Source organism: Cebus imitator, unplaced genomic scaffold (assembly GCF_001604975.1).
Source record: "Cebus imitator isolate Cc_AM_T3 unplaced genomic scaffold, Cebus_imitator-1.0 Scaffold37, whole genome shotgun sequence".
In the NCBI taxonomy this organism is placed as follows: Eukaryota; Metazoa; Chordata; class Mammalia; order Primates; family Cebidae; genus Cebus; species Cebus imitator.
Window position 1 is genome coordinate 3,453,578 of NW_016107352.1, and position 16,679 is coordinate 3,470,256.

The 16,679-nt window shown below is 37.5% G+C and overlaps 1 protein-coding gene across 2 annotated transcripts in view; it reads right to left on the minus strand.

Annotated features, from left to right (window-relative positions):
• Positions 1–1,334: 1,334 nt before the first annotated feature.
• SEM1 (SEM1 26S proteasome complex subunit) overlaps positions 1,335–16,679 on the minus strand; it is a 33,285-nt gene continuing 17,940 nt past the window's right edge. The window contains exon 3 of one of the 2 annotated variants that reach the window (XM_017525169.2): positions 1,335–2,261. In XM_017525169.2, coding sequence (XP_017380658.1) covers positions 2,099–2,261 — 163 coding nt within the window. In that variant the 3' untranslated portion in view covers positions 1,335–2,098. Of the gene's footprint in view, positions 2,262–13,125; positions 13,326–16,679 lie in introns of those variants that run through there. The other variant, XM_017525170.2, reaches the window with a different exon arrangement.

Here is a 16,679-nt window from a genome sequence, read left to right on the forward strand (position 1 = left end):
AGGGGCATGGGGCTCAAACTGGGAGTCCAAAAAAGGCTTCTAAAAGAGGTTGATGCCAAAAATGAACTCTTAAAAGTAATGAACATTTAGCTAATTGAAGAACGGAGGAAAAAGCGTCCTACCCTGGAGAAACTAAATAAGCAAAGTCGAGAGGTATAAGACATTGTGGAGCATGCCTGGAGAAGATGCTTCTCAGAGAGCAGAATTACTAACATGAAAACTCCAATTCATGTCTATTTCTAAATGGAAAAACTAGGACAATATTATTAAAGGCTTTAGATTCATGGTGTAAACTGTAACTGGAGAAACCTGTTGTTATTATATGATGCCCATAACAGGATTGAGAATCTGATGCTAGAAATATCTCTTATAAAAATAGGTTTAATTTTAGAAAACGAAATACAGTACTTCCTGGCTGATGACATAGCCTATGCCTGTTCTTAGGTCAGTGCCCTCATTGGATGAAAGTTTGCTGTAACTCCAAGTAAGACAAACAGAAACTCCATGGCCTCTCACACATAATCCCGTGAAAATTATTTACTGAGCATGCTGCACACCCAGTATTTCTTCCCAGGACTTCTGTGTGGTACTTTGCACTTCTATCCCAGAATCACTGTTACAAGGAAAGAACAGTGGTGAGCAGGAAACCACGAGTTGTGCCTGCTCTGCTACAAGGTCACTGTTGGCCACCGAGCTGTAGAAGGTTGCAGGTAGCTACCCAAACGTTTGATGGGAATGGCCTCCATTATCACAATAAATGCAGCCCCACCTAAGTATAAGCCTTGAGGGAAGACTCTGTAGGTAGGAAAAGGCAGTAGTACAACACCTCCAGCTTCAACCCTGCCGAGTTTTTCTCACTCTAGTTTTTCATGCTTTGATTTTAAGTACCATCACTTCCCAGAAGGTGCCTCTATGACTTGGGCACTGGAGCGTTTTTGGTCATTTCAGCCTGTTGCAATCGGTTCTCCAAAGTGTCCAAAAGCACTTAGTATGAAAGAACAACAACACCACCATTGGAAGGACACTTACTCTAGTTTAGCTAACAATGTAGTGGCTTCTCAGCATCCCAGATCTGATTCTTAGGATATACAGTAACTCCAAAAGAAAACATAATTTATTAGCATAATATATGCATACTTTTTTCCTGTCTGCTGTCCTGCCAAGATGCAATAACACTCTCTCTTCTACAGGGTCTGGCACCTGGTCACTAGGACCCTTCTTGGCCAACACAGGAAAATATTTTGCAGCTGTATGAGAGCAGTATAGTGGCCAAAACCCATCTGAGTCAGACTGCCTGGGTATCACTTACCAGAGGTGTGACCTTAATCACTTAGTCTGTGTTTGTCTGTTTTATCATCTGTAAAATGGGGACAATGATACTGCTTAGAATTAAGTGAAAAAACACATATGTAATATTTCTCACACAGTGTATGATTAATAATTATTAATAGTTATCTGTCTTTTAGGAGACAGATAATTATTAAATAAAACATGGAGGTCATTTCTTATTATTATTTTTTATTTTTATTCATTTTTTTGAGACTGAGTCTCGCTCTAACACTTAGGCTGGGGTGCAGTGGCATGATCTCAGCTCACTGCAACTTCTGCCTCCTGGATTCAAGCAATTTTCCTGCCTCAGCCACCCGAGTAGCTAGGATTACAGGCATGCACCACCATGCCTGGCTAATTTTTGCATTTTTAGTAGAGACAGGGTTTCACCATGTTGGCCATGCTGGTCTTTTAACTCCTGACCTCAGGTAATCCACCTGCCTTGGCCTCCCAAAGTGCTGGGATTACAAGCATGAGCCACCATGCCCAGCCTTCTTTTTATATAAAAAACATGACTTTCCACTGAACTCTGGCAGCTAAATAAATACGATCACCTTTCAAGTAACCCCCAGGTATGTAGCTAAAGGAAGTGTCATAATCTCTTACCACCCAACAGTACTGCAATATGCTAACCATAATCCTACCTCAGTCAGGCTGGACCTTTGCCCAGGCTGCTCTCTCTGCCTGAAATGCTACAGCACCACCCTGCTCCCTCTTCACTTACTCCGTGCACATATCCACCTGACTAGTGCTCAACAATGGCTCTCCACTACTGTGCATCCCAGCTGTTTGCAGTTAGGTGGGGCCATAAGCACATACACGTTGATGATCTGTTAGCAGCAAGGAAAGCACTGCACATCCTTCCCTTTTGGTAGAGAACATAGCGGCTGTATGGGGTTTCATAAACCTGTATCATCAAGAGTATAGTTGCCCTGGAAAACAGACTTTGTGTAAGCAAGAGACAAACTTTTAAGTAGCAAGCCCCTGTGACCTGTGGGCTGCTTGACCACAGCATAAGCCTGGCCCATCCTGAAAAATGTATACCCCTTATGCCCCATTCCCATCCCCACTCTACCTCCCCTCTCCCTGACTCCCACCAGCCACATACATTTGCCTGATGGGTTTCTTGTCAATTTTTAGATCATGACTTATCTGTTCCTCAGATAAGCCTAATGGTCATTCTTTCTAGGTAGGTCCCATTCTTGCTATTCTCTATTACAGAATCCTGTTCTTTAAAATTATTTCCCACATAATTTGTAATTATATATTTACACGTGTCCACTTCTCTCTTCCTTGTCTCCACCACTAGACTGTTAAGATCCACAAGAAATCTATAGTTATGGTCATCTAGGCTTTAATTACCAACAAAATAGGTAAATCAACCAGGGCTTAGAATATTCCTAGGGCTTATAGAACACTGTTTATACATATATTTTAATGAACGAACATCCAAAGAAGTACACAGGCTGGGCGCGGTGGCTCACGCCTGTAATCCCAGTGCTTTAAGAGGCCTGGGCCAGAGAAGAACTGCTTGGGGCCAGAGAAGAACTGCTTGGGCCCAGGAGTTAGAGATCAGCCTGGGCAACATAAGGAGAATATTTCTCTACCAAAAAAAAAAAAAAAAATTAGCTGAGGATGGTTGTGCATGCCTATGGCCCCAGATGCTTGGGAAGTTGATGTGGGAGGATGGTTTGGGCTTGGGAGGTCAAGACAGCCATGAGCCATGATTTAGCCCCTGTCCTCCTGCCTGGGCAACATGGCAAGACCCTGTCTCAAAATAAAAAAATAAAATAAAATAAGTATACACACAATGCATAAAATGGCAGGAAGCTTGTGGTTTCATAATAGGCATGATCAATCGGGAGAAAGACAAATTCCACTGAACCCTGTGCTGGGACAGAAATTTTGTGCACAGAGGAAACTCATGGGCATTAAAAAATCACATCTAAGAGAAAAATCAGCAGACTCTTGAGCAAGAGCCAACAAATAGAATCCCTGTTATGCTCTCTTGCATCCTGGAAAGCTGTGCACAAGTACCAGGGTCCCCCATGGAGGAAGAAGGAGCAGGGGTGGGTGACATGGAAGGCTTTGGATCTTTTAGGAGCCTGGGGACACAGCACATCAGCCCACCCCATGGCAGTATTGTTGATTGTGAGGACCACTTCTTTGTTATTTGTGGACGTGGCCATCATCCCCAACCCCACCCTACCCCATCCCAAAATAAATAAAAAGCAAAAAAGAAAAAGGTAGAAAATATAGTTTTATTTCTATCTTGGAGAGAAGACATGATAAAATTTGAAAACTTTTCTCCTTTTGCTAGAGAAAACTGTCTTCTACAAACAGTATGGGGCAGACTACAGAGAATCAAGAGGAATAATAAATTCATAGAATTTTGTCTTGAGTATTTCACTATGAACTGTCACTTGATATTCTTTTTCCTTTTCAGGGTGTCAATTTTTGCCATCATTTCTATGTATAGAGAAAAGGACATGCACTAAAACACTGGGTCAGGAAACTGGTCACCTGAATGCCTTTACTTCTAACACTTGATGTCTCTGTCTTAGGGGCAGTTTTGTATGGCAGCTACAACTAGATAATACTTTAGGTGATATGAACAGCTAAGTATATAACAGACATTTACCATTTTATAGTTATCCAGCACCCAATTCTCTCCACACATATACAGCTTCCTAATAACACCCTAGTCTCTCCTTGGGGATAACTCAAATGGTGGGTGGTCTTAGTGGGAGGGCACTAAGTACCAGCTCTCACTGTCATTTCCTGCTTCAGAAGCTGGGGAGCCTGCTCCTTCCTCCACCAGCTCCCTGTTATAGCCAGGGGGCCAGGCAATCAAAGATCACTCTTGGGACTGTAAATCCTCAATGATGCAAAGGATGAGGACATGGACAGATGCCAAATCCTTTGCAGCAGTCTGTGGGGCCCAAGGACTGGCCAGCTACTGAGTTAAAGCCTCAGTCAACTTTCAGGTCCTGATGCCAGAGATGTCCTAGCTCCTGTTACTTTCTCAGGTTCCTCTTGATCTGTGAACTCCAATATCCTGCCAGTAAATTCTTATTTGGCATAATGTATTTAGGGTTGGATTCTGTTGCAGGCAACCAAGAACTCACACCAGAGCTGTAATACAGCTACGTAGATTGTACTCTGTACAAGAGAACCCAGCAAAAAAAACCAAAGGCTGAAATTTAGCCTGAGGTCCATTTGCCAAACTTATGAGGCTAAATTTCCCTGCAGGAAGGGGTGAAATTTTCCAGTTTACACAGAGGCATTGTTTAGGCTGGCAGTGGCCCTGCCCTTGACCCATATATCCCCATTTTCCAGTTGTGAAATAAAGACCTAGAGATTAATTCATTGACACTTTTATGATTACAGTAATGCAATGACATTGCACTGGGCTCTTCTGCTGCCTTTCTCTCTACCCATAGCCTGAATACTGAACCACCTCTTTATTCCGTCAAGGAAAATGGGAAAGAGAAGGAATGTTCCTACAACAACTCATCCTCCTATGATAAGGCTGACCACAGTCTGTTACCTATTATTTGCCTACAGTTATTAAAGAGTGAACTTTAAATGTAAAATATATTTATAAATATTTAATACTCAGTGCTACATGACAGTTTTTAATAGTTAACCCTTTACATTCATTAACGATGGCAGAAAAACAAGTAAAGGACTCAAGAACCTTTCATTAATTTCCTACAAGCTACGTTTCTGCCAATTTTTTTGAGAGATATCATGGAATGGTAAAGATGACAAATTTTGCTCTCCAATGCTCTATGCCAACCTCTTCAATTTTCCCATGATTGTTTAACATTTTTCACATCTTTTTCTCTCATTTTACATCAGAAATTTATACAGAGGATCTATGGGCTAGTATATACCATATCTAGCATGTGAACAGCATTTATTGTTAAGAAGGAAATTAGAGAGTCACCACTCCTTCCATTAGGAATGTAACAGTTATGCTGCCTTTCCTTTACAGAGCTTCCTTTTACCATATTAAATCCTCCAGTCTTCCTTTCATGTTACTTTAAGACAGTGATCAAAATCTTTTGTTCCTACTTCCATTCCCCATAAAAGAAAATTAGATTTGTTTTTAGGCTTTAATCCTGCTAAGATAAAGCAAATCAGCCCTGTTTTCATTACTGTCTAGTCAGTTCCATCAATCACCAAAGGGAATCACTAAAAGCAATCAGTGAACAAGGTCAACAGCACTCAGCAGAGGGCCAGCACAATGGTACTTTAGCAGATCAAAATGAAGACTGGGAAAAGGATGACAGTGCTTCACAGCCCTAAGAGGCCCAGGACAGCTTCTCAGGAGTCGTCTGTAAATGGGGAGAAGATAATGAAGAGAAGGGTATTATCTTTATTGTGTAACAGGTCTCCCGATATCGAGCTTGTTAAGGTAGCAAAGAGCTAAAAGGTTCAGTTGGGGGTTAGCTTCATCTTTTATTGGTAAAGTGACTCAGGTTTTGGACTTTGAGACAAAAGGCCTTAATGTTCATAGATCTTGTTCTTCTCTAGCAGTTTGTGTTGTCACATCTGATAATTACAAAATCTCTCACAAAGAGATATAGGTATCATTTAGGGTTAATTGGCTGCAAGCAACACAAGACAACTTTGATTAACTTAAGCAGAAAGGGGTTTTCTTTAAAGGAAGTGAGAGAGTTATTAGAATCCATCATGAGATTGAAGAGTCATGCTTGGGGATAGTATCAAAGGTGCTCTGGTGGGGAGAGGGTATGAGAGCAGGAATTATTCAGTGGTCTAGGCTGAAAGAATTGACAGTTTTCCTCAGCACTGTTATCTCTGCTTAAGATAGAAAGTCCTTAATTGGCTTCACCAGGACTACAGAAAAATGAAGGACTGTAGGGAAGGGGAGTAGGGAAAGGATGTGATGGTGTTAATTACTCACAAAAAATCTAGATATTATTAGCAACATAAGGGACAATGTGTTCCCAGTAGCCAAGATAAAACCAATGTCCACTATGGCATTAAAGAAGTTTTCACCCTAAAGGACAGGAGCCATCTACTGAACTTGCATTAACAAACATCACATAAAGCACATGTATGTTTTTCATATGTGAACTAATAGACTAGTTTCAGTGAATACAATGCTTGACACTGGTAGCTGCTCAACAATTATTTGTTGAATGAATAAATTTCTTTTGTAATGTTATTTGTTCTCATCCTTTCTTTAGGCCATTTATGTTTTCTAATATATAGCAAATATCCCATATTCAAAATTGGTGAAATAGAACCTCTAAAAGAGAGAGCTCAATGCAATGAGAAGAGTACCCAATTAGATTCATTTCTTGATTCTGCCCAATGTGACCTTGGGGATGGGTCACAATGGCTTTGAGGTTACTTCATCTTTAAAATGAAGTGGTAGACGTAGATGCTTTTTAAGTATCCATCCAGTTCTATAAGTCTAACATCATGGACACAAATATATAGATGACAGAGACTCAGAAAACTTAGGGAAAATGTTTATAATTTTCACAGTATGAAGTGGTTGTACCCTGAATCTGGACAGAAAGTAAAAACTAACTTACTTGGTAGTATTTAGGAGAAATTGCCAATATTGTAGAACATCTAGATCACTGTTATCAAACTTTAAAAGAAAGGCAGTAGAATCAAGTTTTCAAATGAAATCGTATGTTGAATTCCAATGTCTAAAACAAATAAAAGTCAAACTACTCTGACTGAAACAAAAGAGGGGTGCCTAGAGCCTCATACTCACACCCTTTCCCACAGTTTCCTGGGTACACCATTTGACATTACTCATTTAATTCATGATTGACTATCCCTAAATTTTTCCGTACCTTGAAGTAGTTTTAAAATGAGGTGTCAAATTTAATTTGGACAAGAAAAATTAAGAAAAAAGCTTTCCATGGAAAAATAAAAGTATATATGCACTCTTTCAGAGCCAAATGAGTTAAAAAACTTTAGCCTACAACAATAAATTTAATCTGTAAAGCAAAATAAAACCTAGCAGCACAGTTTCATACAATAGTCTTGGTCTAGTCCTTACATTATGAACTAGTATTATATAGACTATTGTTTCAAATGGTGAAAACTTAGCTTCTAAACTGTCATCTCTGTGGCTCACTGTAGTGACCTTCTTAGCTTTAGCAAAAAGAACCAATTGCTCTTCTCATAAAATCAGTGTCCTGTCCATTCCATTACTTTGAAATATCATCATCAGAATCATTAAGACACATTCTATTCACTTGGACCGTGGATTTCTATACATAAAATACCAACCATGAGTCTTTGTTTTTGAATATGAGCTTTGAAAAATTCAAACACCTTTGTTAAATCATTTACGAACACTAATGTAGATAAAAGCACATCTTTTTTACCTTCAATGAGATTAATCTTGAAAATATACAAGATCCAGGTGATTGATTTGTTGAACAGTTATTGAGCTTTAATGATGCCATATTTTTAGTCAAAGCAAAAAGCTATGAAGATTTTTCTGAAAGACATTTCACCACAAGCAGCAACAAAAAAGTATATTTCATAGTCATTAGTGATCTGATTGACCTCTTTTGGCAGGACATAAGGTTTAAATTGTTTAGGTAAAACCAATTAGATATGAAATGGCTTATTACATGGATTTGTGCCTGACAATCAAGAAGGAAGGCAAAGGCCATCTCTCACTGTTATAGTCTTTACTGTTTCCTGATCTATGCTGATTCTGCCAATCATTCTTCTGATCTCTTGATTCAATGGTTTCAAGATTCACTTTGAATCTTTAAGACATATTTAAGACAAACCAAGTGATGTAGCAGATGCGATTGATGCCATGCCCTTGTTTCTTCATCATTTACCACTTCCAGGCAGGATGGTTCTACTTTCTACTGCCAGCGATTATAATTCTGCCTGAATACTTTCTATGGTAGCCAGAGTCTACCCTGCCTACATATGGGTTATACCAGAAGATACAGGAGGATTTCCCTGAGTAGTTTTCAACCAATGACTGACGAGTTGATAAATACTGTCTCTCCTCCCCTAGGCCAGGATAACTCCAAGATATGTTGTATATAGCTTCCTAGAGTTCCCAGGTGGAACTGAGGTCTAATTGTCTATGCTGTATCTTGCTAGATATACACTCTTTATTAGCTTATCTCTTTCCTGACTCATTTTCTCACTCCCTTAGCACTTCTGTAATAAAATACTTACATTTGAATCGTTATCTCTACTCTAAGTTGCTTCTGAGGGAACCCACAGTAAGAGAAGGAGCCCACGGTAAGACAAGGGGATATAAACATGAATACAACACGAGTTCTACTTTTAAGGAATTCCGTCTACAACAGAAAATCATTAATAAACACAACAAACCACAAAAGCAATAACTAAGAGAAGAAATACACAATGTTACATTATAAACAGTGGTGTGCTAGCCTAGGTAAAGATGATAATCTAGAGTTTTGAATGTTCTGTGCACCAATGGAATGTTAGCTAATGGTTCTTCCTGCAATTCTAAATATTATCATCATTGGTGAAAAGTGGCAAGAATTTCTCTAATAGTCACCTAGTCTAAGAAAGTCATCTTACAGGGTAACAAAGAGGGTAGGAGTATAAGCTTTCTTCAGTTGCATGACAGCTAAAGAGGAATCAGAATAACATTACAGTGATCCTACCTGACCAGTGAATTTAAACTATAGCTGATATAAAATGGAATTTATCCTTGTATCAACCTTTTGACAACCCATCAACCCCCAAGGCAAATATGTAAGAGCAAAATGAAATCAATATTCTGGCCATCGTTTGTCATTAGTTTCTAACACACAAGGAGTTGGTCATTGCAATGCAACAGCAATGAACAAAAAATCAGGCAGTACTGGAGAGCATTTTTTAGAAGGTCGTGTTGTAGAACAACCAAGTAGATGCCTTAGCTTGAATGATCAGGGAAGGCCTAACTTAAAAGGATGAGGAGGGCAAGCATCTCAGGTACAAAAGCACCTGGCCTTTGCATGTTCAAGCAACTGCATGTAGTTTAATCATTTTCTGCTTAGGTGATTTACCTTTGATTTACTCTTCAGAAGTGATCAAAATATGGCAGTACTGAATATCCAGTGGTGTGTGTCAGTAAGATAGGCAGAAGCCAGAAGTAGTTTAGATTTTATGTAGGGGATGCCATGTCCATCCCTCCTAAAAGTTTAATTTAGAGGACTATCATAATGAGCCAACTCCCTTTTGAAGGACTGAATATTATATTAATAATGCTCCTTCTATAGCATGTTGTGGTCTACATTGTATGTTTTCAAACATTTATATCCTTCCTGTTCCACATTTCACATTTTGAGACAGGGAACACATCCCACCCACTTGGCAGAGAGCTGACAATTAGCACCACCCTCATTCCACCCATATACATGATGCTGGGGGAGTGGCCTTGGATTTTCCAGCTACCTTAATGGCTCCTGTTGCACTCCACCTTTAAGTCTCCTGAATTTACTTTTTGCTGTATCCATACGTTCTCTTTGGTAATCTCACCAGTGTCAGTTGCTTTTAAACAAATTGCGTATGTATGGTTTCAGACTCTATTCTGTTTTGTCCTGTCCCTGGAATTCTAATCTCATATATTCAACTAACAACTTGATTACCTCTCCGTGTCTGACTATCTTAAAATTAACTTGATGAAAACAGAAGCCTTCATTATCGTTCTCAAACCTGATCTTTCCTCCAGTCTTCCCCATCTCGGTAAATACGCCCACATTCAACCCAATTGTTGAAGCCAAAAATACAGAAACTTATTGCATCTTCTGTTTTCCCAATGTCCAGTCCATTGGTGAGCCCTATCAACTCTACCTCACATGTATGTTTCATGTGGTTGGTACACTGCTTGCCTTCTCCATTCTTCGCTTCCCCTTTCCTAATGATCCTCATCTCCCTCACCACCCCCAACCCTTAGATATCCACCCTTCTTTCACATGGGCCGTGTGACTCAAGGCAGGCCAACACCGTTCCCAGCTCAGGGTGGGCTCTGCCTCATCTTAAGCCAATCTTGGTAACTCCATCCCCCACGCAAGTGATTGGATACAACAATGGAAAAGTTTTAAATACATTTGGGGCAATCAAAAAGGGGACTAGGCGCATATGGCAAAGAAAAATCCTACTTCATAAACTAGCACATAAATCCAGCCTCTCCCTCCGAATATAAATACGGGAGCATCTAGTCTCAATTGCTAGTGACAGTTACATAACAGCTATTACAGTTTGAGGGTGAAGATTAGAAAGTCTGGAAGAAGATTGATGATGTCATTGAGCTTGCTCTAGGACTAGGCTTCTTGTAAAACAAGCCTACAAATGTCGTTATATAAGACGTCCTAGGTTGGGTGTTTAGTTAGTTGCATCCAGAAACAGCTTAACTGATAAATTCAGAATCTATCTACTCCCACTATTAGTATTAGTACTACGACTTGCTTACTAGGATTTACTGCAATGATTACCTAACTGGTCTCCCTACTTCTACCCGGGAATTCTAAGCCAGGGCCTAATGAAAAATGCTGACCATTATTACACCTACAATTTCATTTCAAACAGAACTGAATTTTGGAAAATGATTATGAAAAATTACAGGGGAAAAAAGGGTCATCACTAACAGAAACATTTATGTCTGCATCACTAAAAACTTCTACAATGGAGCAAATTTGCTGTAAACTTCATTTTTTCTGTATATCTACTCAACTAAAATTTAAGGAGCACGTATGTGAGACTATATTAAGTGCTACTAAAAGAGAAACCCAAAGTTCTGTAGAATAGTCCCTTCCATTGAGGACATTTTTTGTTTTGTTTGGAACCACTTCCTGAGTGACTATGGGCAAATGATTCAGCATCTTTGTGCTTCATTTTCTTCATATGTGAAATGCACATGATAACATTAACTATCTCAGGGCTGTTGTGAAGATTAACAAATACAAATAGCTGAGAACAATGTCTGGTACAGAGTAAACATCAGTTATTATGGGGAGGTAAGGCAACTTCCATATAAGTGGTAGCATGACTCAGAAAAAAAAAAAAAATTGATTACTACCACCATATTATCACATGCTAATCTTCAGTTCAACCCTGCAGGAATTCTTTTCACTTTACAGAAGAAGAAAACCATTAACAGGCTGTTCTGAAACTTAATACACAACTAACAAGTGGTCTAATTACGAGTCAAAACTTGAAATAACATCATAACCTATACACTTTCCAAAATACCAAGCAGGAAACCCAAGAGTCAGGACACCCGGATTCTAGCTCTATATCTGCCACCTATTAGCTATTGCAATCCTGGGCCCCTTTACTTCCTTACTGTGAGATTGTTTTCTATTTGATAAAATACTTACAATAAACAGGCCTGTCATCCCTGCTTCACAGGGTAGGTCACTGCAAAGATCAAATGAGAGAAATTTATAAATTGTAAAATTTCAAAAAATAAATTCTTTCATCTGCCTAATCTCATTTCCTACTTTGGATGTGTTTTATTATCCTATGCCAAATACCAATTTTCAGGTACGTAATCCTTAATACCAACTACCCAAATTTTGATATTTAATTAAGGACAAAATACTGGATAACTACAAATAACCCATTAAAGCCTCTGCTCATCTCTCATGAGGTTTCAAAATTATACCTCAATAATTTAAATTAATCACATCATGTGGTCATCACTCAGGCCATCACTTAATAGTGTCAGTAATCTGACATTGTTCGACTGACCACATCCTGTAACCACAGACCAAAATATTGAGAAAATGCACATCAAAATACTTCTTAGCATGTTACAACATTAACATGGCTGCCTGTGCTTCCTTATATTTACAAAAATGTTACTTATCCATCCAAAACTTTTATACTTTCCAAAGTTATCTGGTGTCCCTTATTCCATTTGATCATCTAGCAGTTCTGTTAGGCAGGCAAGGTAGGTTTAGGCTTATCTTAGAAGGAGAAACATATTTATGTTCAAAATCATTTTTAAGTATAACTTGTATTTCAGGTCACCAACTCCTATTTTGGTACCTGTACTGCACTGTTTACATAAATTTTACATTTGAAATTACTCAACACTACTGACTGAGTGTAGTTCTTTTTACATTTACATTTGAAAATATTCCTAAAAAATTCCCTGTATATTTGCTTCATTCTAAGTCATGAGAAAGAATCCTTTGCAAACCAAATTAAATCTCCCATTCACCAAAGTAGATGTGGCAACAGCTACCACTCTGTGAAAAGTCAGTTGTATTAAATGAGCCTGTAGTACCTGAAAATATGCACTTGTTGATAAAGTATCTTGAGCCCACTTCCCCAATTTTAATAGAAGACACCATTCTTAGAACTATGATTAAATCACTTCGGACTTTGAGTACCAATAATACTCTAACAACCATTAATAATATTATTAATGGCTCAGGAACTAAGTAAATTACAGCAATTTAAAATGATTAATATTTTTAAAACACAGGTTTTGAAAGGTCACCTTATAAATGTCAGCAAATGTTGCCTAAGCTATCAAAAATACAGATGAGATTAAGGTTCAACATGATGTAAAACAAATACCTTATAAAATAGAAGTAACAATTAACTGATATGGTTTAAGAAAAGTACTGAATTGGGAACCAAGTTAAATCTGCTCCAAATCATTTAACCTAAGCCTCACTCAGTTAACATTAAAAAAAAAAGTTTCATAATACAAAATTTTACTATCTGTATATAATAAGGTTTCGGAAAATCATGACAAGAAAATTGACTAGAGGCAAAAGATTAAGACTTCTGAACCAATTAGATCAAAACATTTATTTTTTGTGTTACAAAAACAAAAATAAATCCAAACAGATAATGAAATAAACACATTTTTAAAGTGTCCCATCCTGGGTTCTCTGTCCTAGAATTTATTAAGCAGTTCAAGTTTAGGTTACTTCAACACTTCTTCTGGATGCTATGAAGTCTCCATCTTATAACCATGTTTCTCTAGTTCAGCTCTATGATAAAACAGAAAGAACGACATCACCAGGAATTCTTTATAATAAACATTCTTTTAGAAATAATATAATCAATAAATAAATGAGCTAAGCCTGAGACACCAGTTTACAATATCACTCAATAGTTTTAGTCTCTAAAAAAAAAGAAACTACATAAGAAAAGTGGACACAAGTCAATATAATACTAATAAAAAGTTGCTTTTCCCACTAGTTAACTTATATTTTATCTTCCTTAATTTTCTTATAAGTCTATTTGTGGAAGAAATGTGACGGAGTTACTGCTAACCTTCAAATACTTTCCAAATGCCATATGAATGTTCTGTTCATAATAAATATTTAAACATAAGTTTTGAGATTCATTAACCTCAGGCAAAGTACACATCACTATCAAACCTTTAGGGATTTTATAATCATCATAACAGGTATTACTGTTGTATATGCAAAAAGAATAGCTAAACAATATGCCTTCCATATTGACATATATCTATTAGTAATATACATATATATATTACTAATCAAATTTATAAGTGTGTGAAAATTTTCTGCATTAACCATATAGGCAAAATAAACACATAAAATAAGTCATGGAATATTAATTAACTGAGACTTTACTTTCCTGATTTTAAATGTGGATGAAAATCTCAAAAGTTTATACTAGCATGAATATACAAACATGAAGATTTTTTTTACAATTTATCCAACCGAAAGATTCGGTCATATATATTGAGAATTTCAACTGCAATTGTTGATCTGCCTTAAATAAAATATTTGTACAAAAAAGTTTAGCTTTATGATCAATTTCAGCTATTTAAACTACCATTCCACATATCACCAGGAACTTATCTGACACAATTCAGATAAAAGTTTATGATGAAATTATTAGATGGCTAATTTATCATCCAAGATAAAACACTGAGTAAATTTAAAGTATGATTAATATGCTTTACATCATTACATCCAATAAAATAAAGACATTGGTTCTCAAGTAAATTTGGCTTAGATACCACTACACTATTCCAATGGAAACACATGACAGGAATAATGTATGGTACTTATTATTCATTTTTCAAAAAACTTTTCCTAAAATTTTTATAGTTACTCAGAATACAAACAGTGAGCTAATTTCCATGAATTCTATCAAGCCCATGGATTGTTCAAACGAAGCATTCTTGTCTTCTGCTAGGGTATATAGTATGGGCTGGTGGTATAAACACTGGATTAGGAGTCAAGAGTCCAGTGCCAGTATCTGACTCTGGCCCTTCCTTTGCTAACTAAATTACTTCCTTTGGGCCCTTCCCCCGCCACTCAGGCAACTGAAGATTATAGTGTCTGCCCTTCATTTATAACAACTTACCTCCATTGTTTTGAGAGCTAAATGAGAGAAAGTTATACAAATGTAATGTAGTATACTTTAAAATAAATAAGAAAAAGGAGGAAAAGCTAAGAGATTATATTTCTGATGATCACAGAAAACTCAAATGTTTCATACAAAACCTCTTGTTGCCAGTCTTTAGGGAATGTGGTAATTGTCTTTGAATTTTATCTCATGCTAAAATTTTACACCTTATTTAAAATGAAAATAATTTCACAACTTTCTTAAACCTTAGCATATTTATTTTTATTTTAACAGCAGCAGCAAAAACAAACAAATGAACAAAAAAATCCCAAAGTTCAACCTATGATTTAAGTAACAAGTACACCAAATCTATCCTTTAGGTTTGTGTCTATTGGCCTTCCTAATGGGAGGTGGCTGGTCGCCAACTGCACGTATAAATTGTTTATGAAAACATAACTGCCAGAAGAACAGATGATCAAACACCGCATGTTCTCACTCATAGGCGGGTGTTGAACAATGAGAACACATGGACACAGGGAGGGGAGCACTACACACTGGGGTCAGTTGTGGGGAAATAGGGGAGGGACGGTGTGGGGTGGGGAGCTGAGGAGAGATAGCAAGGGGAGAGATGCCAGATGTAGGTGATGGGGAGGAAGGCAGCAAATCACACCGCCACGTGTGTACCTATGCAACAATCTTGCATGTTCTTCACATGTACCCCAAAACCTAAAATGCAATAAAATAAATAAATGGGAAAAATAAAATAAAATAAAATAAAAAATTCCCAGTACCCATATAGGTTGAAAAAAAATAATAAAATAAAAATAAATAAATTGTTTATGAAAACAAAAGAGATGTTGAAATGCTTTTCTATCAGCTAAAATCTGAGAGAAGATGAAAAGTTCTCTGCTAGAATTTAAAAAACCAAAAGAAAAAAATTGAGGCCACCAAGTACAAAACAAAAACACTAATAATCATAAGGCTACTGAATGGAAAAATCCAACAAAGACAAAAACAGAAAACCCCAACACAACTGGAATATCATATGACATACACAGTAAACATATCCTAACTGAAACAAACGCAGCAGCATTCTTTGTGCAACAAACCAGAAAAAAGACCAATGGCCACCAGCAGATTTGAAAACTCCTCTTACTAATCAAAAACTACTCAGCTTTATGACAATGGCTATATCTGATTTGGTGAATCAGTAACTATACTGGCTTCTTAGAGTTTTTATGTACGAAGTGAAATAGGGTTGAGAAAATCATATTACTATTTCTCCTGATATATAAAGAAACAAATTGTATCAGAAGCTGCAAAAACAGACTGACTTTGAGTTACCTGGAAGTACTAACTGGCTTTATTCTTTCTATTTCTATCTGTTAAAGGTAATTACACTGACAGAGAAAGAAGAACATGGAAAGTGGGTAGCTTGCTATATGGACAGTTTTTATTTAACACACACTTACCATAGTCTAAGCACTTTACACATACTAAACCACTTAAACCTTAATAGTAACCCTAGCAGTAAAGCACTAATTATCATCTGAATTTAAAGTGTGAGAAAAGCAAGTCACAGAAAGGCTAAGTGACTTGCCCAAGGTTCATATGGCCAAATAGGAGGGAGATCTGGGGTTGGAACCCCAGCAGTCTGATTCACACTGGAGTCTGAGATGTCTCTCCACTGTTAAATAGGATTAGGACCAAATAACATCAGAAAACAGTGAAACCCATCTTACCATGGCTTATGATACTACATTAAGTGTTTCCATGTACTTTACAGAAAAGACTAGGAAGAATATCTTTGTGTGAGGCTTATTAATTAAGATAAATTTTTTAAAGCAAGGATTGTCCGAGGCTGTGGTAGTCACATGTGGCTATTTGAATTAAATAAAACAAAAAATTCGGCTGGGCGCGGTGGCTCACGCCTGTAATCCCAGCACTTTGGGAGGCCGAGGCGGGTGGATCACGAGGTCAAGAGATCGAGACCATGCTGGTCAATGTGGTGAAACCCC